Source organism: Plectropomus leopardus, chromosome 7 (assembly GCF_008729295.1).
Source record: "Plectropomus leopardus isolate mb chromosome 7, YSFRI_Pleo_2.0, whole genome shotgun sequence".
Taxonomy (NCBI): domain Eukaryota; kingdom Metazoa; phylum Chordata; class Actinopteri; order Perciformes; family Serranidae; genus Plectropomus; species Plectropomus leopardus.
The window spans coordinates 23,817,969-23,828,642 of record NC_056469.1 but is presented as its reverse complement, the minus strand read 5'-3'; the positions used below and the strand labels follow the sequence as shown (position 1 = coordinate 23,828,642).

At 38.5% G+C, this 10,674-nt stretch overlaps 1 protein-coding gene across 1 annotated transcript; it reads right to left on the bottom strand.

Annotated features, from left to right (window-relative positions):
* Positions 1-79: 79 nt before the first annotated feature.
* Positions 80-10,620, bottom strand: abhd16a (abhydrolase domain containing 16A, phospholipase). The gene is made up of 20 exons (XM_042489393.1): positions 10,486-10,620; positions 9,862-9,918; positions 9,706-9,772; positions 6,348-6,434; positions 5,987-6,072; positions 5,758-5,831; positions 5,457-5,564; positions 5,193-5,307; positions 5,006-5,107; positions 4,836-4,899; positions 4,659-4,708; positions 3,656-3,779; positions 3,416-3,520; positions 3,267-3,330; positions 3,064-3,120; positions 2,414-2,476; positions 2,213-2,289; positions 1,482-1,580; positions 1,318-1,364; positions 80-737 (listed from the first exon to the last, which is right to left on the bottom strand). The coding sequence occupies exons 1-20, from the start codon at positions 10,585-10,587 to the stop codon at positions 654-656; spliced, it is 1,632 nt and encodes a 543-aa protein (XP_042345327.1). The 5' UTR covers positions 10,588-10,620; the 3' UTR covers positions 80-653.
* Between the last annotated feature and the right edge of the window lie 54 nt (positions 10,621-10,674).

Here is a 10,674-nt window from a genome sequence, read left to right as displayed (position 1 = left end):
CTATTAATCTTGGTCTCTTGAAAATCTGTGCAATTTGTTGAACACTTGTATCGAGTAATGAGCAAATGAATCCAGTCCCTTATGTCAAACATTTTATTCAGCATATTTAATTCAACATGTAAGAGCATCATTTTAGGATACAGCTTTTTTCATAAAGATAGTGTTCACAGAAAAAAAAAAAAAGCTTTAACACTTTGGCTGCATTTTTAAAGATTAAAACTCCTCTACTGTTGAGATTATTTCATTATTTAAACGTGTCTCTACTAATAATTGCTTCTTTACAAATACAGCCAAAGAGGGAACAATGGAAGGAGTGAGAGAGATGGCTTGTGCATTTACATAAAATGCATCCTTTTTTAATTATTTATTTTTTTGAGACTAACACTGAAAAGTATGAATAAAAACTAACCTCAAAAAAAAAAAAAAAGATGTACCATATTTTACAGGTTTGTGGAGGTCAGGTAGGGGGAAGTAGACCAGATCTTTCCAGATGCCACCACAGCAACAGTATACATGACAATTAATCCGTCTCGGATAAAATCTGGAACAAAATCACAGTAAAACATTCACACCAGGCCGGGACCACGCTCTTGACCACAGGCCATCCAAATCCTCTGCTGCATGTTTCCTCTCATCCATCTATGCATCTGTCTTTACAGTCTCCAGGGTGAGTGGAACTCGGAGGCGGGAAGAGGAGTGCAGTGTGTTGTTTCAAAGTTTCGCATGTACTTGCGTGCCTGGGAGAGAGCGAAAAGACAGCGGGGATGGAGGAGGAATGGAAAATGAGAGGTGTGGGAGGGCAATGAACAAAAAGTGCAGAACTTGATTATATTAGGTTCAGTCTTTCTGGCTCAGTGCCTTACAAATCTCTCCCATCTCTTAAGGGTTTACACGGGAGGTGAATAAAGCCTAATTCAGAAGGAATTACAGAGGGAGGAAAAGCATAGCATTAGCCGTAATTGATGGCACTGCTCTTGTTTGATGTTAAATGACTTCAATAAGCTGAGCACGCTGAAATATATTACACCAGTCAACCTGAGAGCACAGGTGAGCTGGTTACTATGGCGACCAGAATAGTGTTCCTCGGTGGTAATGATGTCTGAATAGCTGTGATTTGTTTTTTTTTTTTAACTGTGAGAGAACAGGGGAGGTAAGCCAACCTTAAACAGGAAAATGGGGCTTATTGGTGAAAAGGAAATTAGACTTTGTATCCTGATTCAGATTTAAAAAAAACAGGTGGCAGCCCTTTAAACCAGACACAAGAAACAACTGAACACAGCAAGACAGGACATGAATGACAAAAGATTTTTTCCTTACCAAGAAAAGAGCCAGCTGCCGCCTTCCCTCTAGAGTCATATCCTCACCTGGCAACGCACATGTATAACAGAGCGTGAGGTCATGAGACAGAAACGTGAATGTGTGAGTGTAGTGCTGTGTGCTGTCTATTTGCCTTGTAAATGTGTGAGGATCTGTGGGCTTACCAACACTCCATGGAAACAAAACATCTCTGTCTGCCTGATAGGACTGCAGCACAGACGCACACCAGTCGTCGTCCACCTCGTATCCGCTGTACACAGATGCTGCAGAGAAAGCGTGAGCTGTCATTACACACAGCTCTTATAATACTAACTTTTTTTGACGCCATGACATTTTGAAGTTTTTTCGACAAGCTATGCTATGATTTTCAACATATAAAACTACGTTTTTTAACATTTTTTTCAGACGTACTATGCTATGACTTTTGTTTAACATGCTATACTGAGACTTATTTTTCCTACATAGTACATTATGACTTTTTTTGACACACTTTACAATGACTTTTAAACATTTATTTTCGATATACTACACTTTAACTATTTTCAGCATACTATACTATTACGGTTTTCAATTTACAACACTATAACAGTTTTTCTACATACTATATTGTGACTTGTGACATACGACAGTATAACTTTCTAAAACGTACGATACTGAGAGTTATTAACACATTCTGTGACATTTTTCGAGATGCTATACTATTTTGCTTTTCACACATTGCAGCCTGTTTTGCAGCTGCTGGCTGCAGCAGTCTTGATCATTACTGGATACATTTTCAAAAGTGTTGTTCCCATTAGTCACGTACAAAAATAAGAGTTCAGGTTGAAAAAAAAACAACTTGACCTTTAAAAGCAATTGAAAGTGTCAAACACGGTGAAATGGTGGTCACACATACCTTCCTCGAGGGGACCGGAGGATCCAAGCCATTGTCTGACAACTCTAACCCCTTCATCTGTCATTATTTTTGGATACCTAAGCGGGGAAGTAACATCACAAATTACATTACATACGTGTCTCTCAACAAATCCAAATACATTGATCGCATCCAGCAAAGAGAATACTAAGATCAGATGTTTAAAAAAGCCATGACACCAACCTGAATTGTAGCAGTTTGAGCAGGAGGTCATTGCCTCTGTTAGACATGATGTCCTCTGGACCCCTGTTTGATACAGTGCATTATTTAATATTATATAATGGTGGTCTTGTGTCCAGATTACTGAGTAGGCAAGTGAATGCTGTATCCTCTGTCTTAATTCCCAACATACTGACATTTACTGTGCTGTAAAAAGTAGATCATTCAAGTGCTAGGTAATTTTCTTGTGTGAGTGTGTGTTAATTATGCTCTTATATAACTGGTGTAAGGTATAGTGCTATATAACATACTCTTATTTAATGACAAGAGCTCAACAAAAAACTTGCTTGTATTTTATTTCAAAATATTACTTCTTTAAGTACTTGGTAAAATGTTATGGATGGCTTCATGACAAGTAAAATGATTCATTTCAAAATAAGAAAATCACAGCAGTTGTACCCCAGTGGATGGTGTTTTTTTTTGGCATTTTAGAGAATCTTTTTCGTGTCAGTAAAAAATGTTCCAACTTTTGATCACATTTTAACCGAACCGCTGTGTTGCCCTCATTCAACATCCTATTTCAACCAAAGTGTGATCTGCTCATATTATGCATGCGGAAACCTGCTATAATTTATACCCACTGAGACATTTTAAGCCTGACTGTGGGGACTCACGTTGTGGTGATGATCTCATCTCTGGTTCTCCTGATCAGCAGGACTGGTCCCTGATATCTGCAGGAAGAAAAGATGTGTTAATCATCAGCCACAAAAAATAATAGGTAGTGTCATTATTATACTCCAATATGTTGCGTAACATTCAACAATGCCGACTCTGACTTTTATGATGAGCGTCACTATAAACAGATTGTCCCACTCACTTGATGAGCTGCTCAGCATTGTTGAGGTTCATGTACTGCCTGACTGTGTGCTGTACCAACGGTCCTATGAAAAAACAAAGATGTTTAAGACACTAAAAAAAAGCTCCCTGCTGCAAGAAAAAAATTATCAAAGTATGATTTTGACTCACTCCAGCTGTCAGGCATGACCTTGAGGGCCAGAGGCAGAAGGTCATCGAAGGACGCGTCCAACACTAATGACTGGATTTCTGGGTATGACATCACTGCCCAACTGGCTATGAAAGGAAATGGAGAAATGGAGAGACCAAATGAGAAGAAGGAATAAGCAGAACCAGGAAGGAGGGACTTTGACTACAAGATCCACATTCATAGCATTGTTGCCATTATGTGTTGTTCTGGTCTTTGTGTACCTGTGAATCCTCCTATGGACCAGGCATAGACCACAATGTCAGTGAGCTGGAAGCCCAGTCTGTGCATCGCAAACTGGATCACTACATCCATGGCGTTGGCCTCATTCTGGGGGAATGGCACTCCCTGTGAGAAAAAAACAAGTACAACAACATACCATCCCTGCATTATTATACATAACACCAACACTCAAAGCACCTGCAAAACCACACACGAAAGAGTTACAGGAGTGCAATGTGTTATTGCACTTCATTGTTAATATTAACCATGGGAGTGTACTCTTGTGCAATACTGTCCAACCGAAACCAGAATTTCAACATGCTATTGTTTTCCATTGTGTTATAGCTATGTGAATCACAGGCGTACACTGTAAACTCAGTGACCTCTTTAAAATCTCTTCTTGAAACTCACTTTTATCATTTGGCTTTTTTTAACTGCTGGTAATTGTTTTTACTTTTTATACTATTTTACCTTGTTTTATGTCTTGTAAATGTTTTTGGCATTTTTATTCTTTTTAGTGTAAAGCACTTTGTAACTTTGTATTGAAAGGTGCTATTTAAATTATTTTTGAATTTATGTCAGTTTAAAGACCCAGTGGAAAGAAAAATACAGTTTTCCAGATAAAATCACGTGTCTGTGCCACATATATGTCAAACAAATTCTGTATCAGAATATTTTTTCAAAGTTTCAAATTTTGTTGAATAATTCTTCACTCGACTAGCAAGCTACATCAGTCATGCAAAACTGCACTTCACTGTTTGTGGACTGTAGTTACTGATAGAGCAATATGTAGAGAGGATGAGATGTGTGTTTGATTATCAATAAACCAGACCTTAGTTTCAATTTCCAAAATAATATGACAGAGGTCTAACTCATTCATCTCTTCCTGGTCCTCCAATCAAATGCAAAGGGTTAGATTTAAATCCCCCTTGTAACAGTACACAGTAACCACTCCAATATTCTTTTTCACTGGGAATTTAAAGCAAATCTGAAAACGCTGCTTACCGTACTGCCTCCAAAACCCGGATGGTTCCAGCCTAATACAGAGTATCCACCTACAGCGGACAAAAACACAAGATTTAACTACAGCACAACTGAAATACAACAAATTCAGACTAACAGAACTTCAGTGCTTTAGCATTATAACATATTTTGACTCTTGTGGAGTTGCGGATTCCTCACCCTCCAGTGGAGTGTTCATGCAGCCCACCTCATAGAAGCCCGCGTTGCCCTCACAGCAGATGACCTGTGGCAGAATTCATACATCTCAAGAGACTGATGTGACACGAGTTTTTGCTGAACCCTGGAACAAGCCCGAGGCACAGACACAACAAATCATTTCAGACACTAACCAGAGTCTGGCCATTCCTTCCCCCGTCTCTCCTTCGATCCACAAACATGGTGTCGATCTCATTACCATCGCAGGCCACAAGCTTGTTCCTTTGGCCGTCAAACTGTGACAAAATGGAGACATATTGACAGAGAATGATGATCGGTATTTATTAAATACATTTAGAAAGTGTGTTGTTTTTTTTTTACCTCTTCTATTAATCTGGCCTGGCCTTGCAGGAGCATGGGCCTCATGGCTTTCTGCAGTAAACCTACAGAGCCGGGGTATAGCATCCTCCTCCCAAACGAGTGAGCGATAAGAAAGCTGGAGGGGAAGAAAATAGAAATGACACTGAAGCAACATTGGACAAATACAAAATCTGCTGACTGTGATACAAATGACAAATATGCAGTGTTGTTCTGGCATCACGCAGAGCCTTCATTTTTGGATCGTGCTGCATAAACAGCATTTACCTGATGATGTGGCATGGTAGAGTGCGCACAGAGTTGAGGACGCTGTCTGCTGCTCCTCTTAATCTGGGCTCGGGCTTTAGCAGAGAAACACCAACCTTGGATAGTTTTCTGTCACACACAGAATCTTATAATGAAACAGATGGGCCACAAAGCATTTGACATGCAGTGGACGCATTTATCCAATGTTCTTCACAGTGCTGTGAGTGCATGTGTTCATTATGAACTGACCCTGAAGTGAATAGAACTGCAGCAAACACATGGCCGTTTCAAATGGAAATAATATATAAGAGCAAAGACTTACGGATTGCTGACTTCAGTCCAGCTGAAATCCGAAGGCCAGCACGAAAAGTCAAAGTCGTAACACCTCAGTTTCTTCTGAAAAGAAAGTTATTTCTTAAGTTCTGATGTTTCAGAAAGGATAGTTAGAATTTGTAATTGTTCTTTTGTCCCCTCATTCCCCAAAGCATGGCATTACTAATGCCAACAGCTAATCCTGATGAATAGCATTTATAAGTTTCCTCTAACTTCACCTTGTTTGTTGGTGTGTGATTCTTCTTGGTTTCTTCAAGAATGGAGATAAACTGAAGATACTCAGAGTTTTTCCATCTCCCCCACCCTGGGAGAGAAAAGGAAAGATGGTAGGGAGGTGGAAAGAAAGCACAAACAGATAGAAATATAGGCGGCGTAGTGCACATGAAATACAAACAACATTTTGCTGCAAAGCCTCAAGGTGCATTTAATATGCTTTGTGTGTGTAGACCTTGTGCAGTGGTGTCAATGTTAATGCAATCTTATTGACATGCAGAATACACAGCATATGTTTTGATATGTAAAAGATGAATGACTTGAATTAGTCATCACCTGCCAGTCAGTTGAAATCTGGAGCCTCACCTCTAAGACAGGCCACTCCTAGAAGACACACCAGCACTGTTCCCACATACTGACTCACTGGAACCAGCTTACTGCTGCAAATGTAACCTAAAAATACACAAAGACACAGTGACACAGACATCCACATGAAACCCTCTCTTTCCCTTCAAGACCTGAGCCTCATTAACAGGCACCAATACAAAGATTCACAGTCTGACAACTACCCTACAACCATATGCATAAATCAATATCAGAAGCTCAATTATACACTACAGAGTAGCACACAACCTCAAGCAATTAATTTCTATTACGGCACAGTCTCACTGGATGATTCAGTTGATTAACTTTATATTAATCCCACTTGTAGGAGAACAGAGAACATCCCCCGGCGTTTTTTCTTCCTTAATGGAAGGATAAATGTCATTAAAAAAAATACATATTTTGATATGTGTCACTGCCAAATGTACTGTGAAAGTCTTATACCGAAACATGTCAAATTCAGATTTTAATATATAAACTTCAAGTGTAGTATAAAGGAATGAGACAGAAGAAGAAAAAACAAACAATTTGCTTTTTCCCCAAAGCTGGAATTGTTTACATGCAAGTAAGACTGGGTGATGAGGTAGAAAAGATTGTCATAATACTAGTCTAGATAATTTCTAATACTGTTATTCTGTTCAAAATTAAAAAATAACATTTTTTTGGAAGTGACCCAGTAACGTAACTGCTTTCTATTAGGGGTGTAACAATCCATCGATATATCGATTAAATGAGCAAGGATCAGGTAACATCGACGTAAAGTGTAAACATCGATCCATATCATCCTCCTTAGGGCGCGCCCTTATTTTGAAAGTCTGTGTCACCGTCACACAGCGTCCGGCAGATAATGGCGAGCAGCCGAGAGAAACATGATGAGGATAACGCTGTTTACTCGGGAAAATCATCAGTGTGGAAATATTTTTGTTTTTCGGAGAAACTGCGAGTCAACAGACGGCGCACGTGATATGTAAACAAAAGCCTTACCGAGGACACATAATGTACCTGCTGGGCCACCTCACTGACTTCGTGCTAACTTTAAGTTAGCTGCCCTTTTTCAACAATGTTGACTGAAAAAACGTGTATGTAAGACTGAAAGTCACCTGCGCGGTTCTGTCGGGAGGTGAAGGGACTTAAACCAGCGGTGAGTACGAGCAAGCATAAATAATAGTAAACTGGTTAAGTTATGAGTAGAGGAAAAGTCCGCTAGCCGCTAAGTTAATTTCTGCAATGTAAAATGTCATAGGCTAATGCTAATAACATTAGCATGTTGCATAGGCAGTTGTTATTTCTATGATCCTTGACAGTTATTATTGAGTTTTAGACTTAAGATCTTGTTGTTAATCCACGTTTTGAGGATGTTGGGAGAGGTCTGTCTACAAGTCAGACAGCCCTGAAGTCTTAGGAAAAAAGATCATGGTTTGAATTAACAAGAAAACATTTTTTCCAGAAAGCATTTTAAAACACAATGAGCCACGTTGAATTATTTCCAAGTATGTATATGTTCTTTTTATCTCTTCTGGCCAAAAGCAAAGAAACGCGTGGCAGCTCCTCCTGTAACCAGCTGTGTTAAACGAGCATATAATATCGTCCCATTTTGATAGCAGGGCCCGTAAATTCAATCGAATTGAAATAGAATCGTGGTAGGCTTTGTAATATCGGCAAATGTCGTATTGTTGTCCAAAGTATCAACTATCAAATATCATATCGTGATGAAACCAGTTATTTACACCCCTACTATCTATGAATACCTGCATAGACCCTAATAGCAAAAATAATAGATATGGGCAGCTGTTAAATACTTCGAATGTTTCCAATGTATTGGTCTAATAGAGAGAATGGTAACCTGGCATGAAAGTGATGTTTAGAAGTATTTTAACCAATAAATTTATGTGCAGCACAGGCTATGTAACATTAAACTTACACCAGATTTTTTGTACAAAATTATGATTTATTACTCAAATATAGAAATACAGAAATACATTAAAATGCAAATCTCTAATTCAACTGATGTTTAAAACTACTACTGCTGTTCTACATTTGAGGAAACCTAATTCTTCATATCTATCAATCATAAATGTTTTAAATGTATCTTGCTAAGAATTTTTGACCATCGAACTCTGTAAAGAGACAACATAATATTTCAAATTAATTTAGCTAAAATTTAATAAATGATAATGCTTAATTGTTACCCAGTCCTTGTCAAGATTGCCTCATTTTGCACAACCATGTCTATCCCTCTATGGAGCCTTGTTTTCTATTATAGGTCCCAACTGAGGCTTCAATTAATTATTATTTTCATTTTTAATTATTGTGGCAATTGTCTTCTGTTAATTGATAAGGTGACATTTTCAAATGTCTTGTTTTGTCCAACCAACAGTCCAATTGCCGAACATATTCAATTTACAAAAAAAATCTGAAATAAGAAAAAGCAGCACGTTCTCACATTGGCAACACTGGAACAAGATTGTTTTTTTAAACCCTTAATAAGTGAATTATCAAAATGGTTGCTCATTAATTTTCAGTTGGTTGACTAATCAAATTACATTTCTAAAAATTTCAGCTCTGTTCATAAACAGTGGTAGATGAAGCACCTGAAAGACACATTTGAGTAAAAGTACAGATTTCTTACCAGAAAATGACTTTGGTAGAAGTTAAAGTTCACTATTAGAATAATCACCTGAATAAAAGTCTTAGAGTATCTCATGTTTATTGCACTTAAGTATCAAAAGTAATTTTATTATATAATAAATGTACTAAAATTAAATGTATTGAAGATTCCTTTAATCATAGTATGTCAAGCCTTTCTTCCCTTTCTTCCTCCCTCCCTGTTTTGCAATAAGTAACTAAGTTTATTAGGGAAAATGTAGTGGCGTAAAAGGGAAAGTTGATATAAATATCACCCCCCCACCCTTAAGTACAGTAAGTATTATTACCACGGTTGTAAACTAGCACCAACAACCAGCCAAATGTTGTAATAATATGCAGGTGGCTGCTAGATTTGTCTCACTCATTAGCCAAAAAAAACAATTGAGTGGCAGGTAATAATAATAATAATGATAACAATGAATTTTATTTATAGAGCGCTTTTCAAGAAACTGAAAGACATCTTACAGAAGTCAAAAAAGATCATAAAATAGAATACATTAAAATACACAACAGACACACATTACATTGCCTATGATACTGATTAAACATTAAAAGCAGTTTTGATAAGTGATTTGAAAGGTGCACAAAAATGTTTCGTTCCAACCATGATTATTATTTTATAACATTAAACCATTAGCCATGACAGCAGTAAACAGTGAAGAAGAAATAAGTCACTCTTTTAATCCAAACCTACCTTTCCTGTACAGATAGCAGAGGAGAAGAGGAGAGCTGTAGTAGGACAGGGACCACAGTGCTGAAGCCTGGAGGGACAATAACAGAAACTTTACTCAGCAGAACTTCTAAATCTTTTCCCTCACAGTATTGTTATCAAAGATACAACCATACTGACCCAGCCGAGGATGCTGTCAGTGTGTTTCTCCAGACTCCTGGGTTGGTAGTTCCATCCCTGCTGGGAGATAAACTGGTGATAAACTGGTGTAACTGGAGCACTGCTGCTAGCGTCTGACTTTCAGAGAGCTAACGTCTGCTAGCTAATTGCACTGACTGACTTTACCCATTGAAACTGGGTGATAAATATTATAACTACACAACATTTACAGTGGTTTTGTTATAGTAGAGACGTGCTAATTATTCGTTTATGCACAGTTTATATGTTTTCTCCTCCTGTTTTGGCAAAGTTTTCCTTCACCTGCTGGCCACTTAGCGTTAGCCTAACGGTTAATGTCATTGAGAGAAAGCGTTTGTGAGGCGTCACTTAGACTGGCTGTTGCTGTGACGGTGACAAACAAATGAATTGTACTTTAAAAGACAGATGTATCGATGTGCGGCTGTCACTTCATTCATTTACAAACTGTCACCCCGGCGGCTGTGCAGTGACTGCAGGGTTTCAATAACAAACACAACACTTCCGGGGGCGCAGCCGGAGCTACATCAATGCTAAGAGATTAAATACTGCTCAGATTTCGCAGTCGGCTGCGCTAAGACAAATGTAAAACCTAATAGGTATCCATACCCTCCTCCCGGCCCTGCCTTCAGGTCGAGACTGGTCCGTTGCACGATGAATTCGTTGCAAATGAGGCCCTAAAATACAGCGGAGCAACATCCATCCGGCCATTCTTCCACTACGAGGACTACGGAAAGCTGCACTGACCAGAAATCTAAAACGCGAAAGCGCTCAGTAATGTGTGGGGAAAAACGTGTT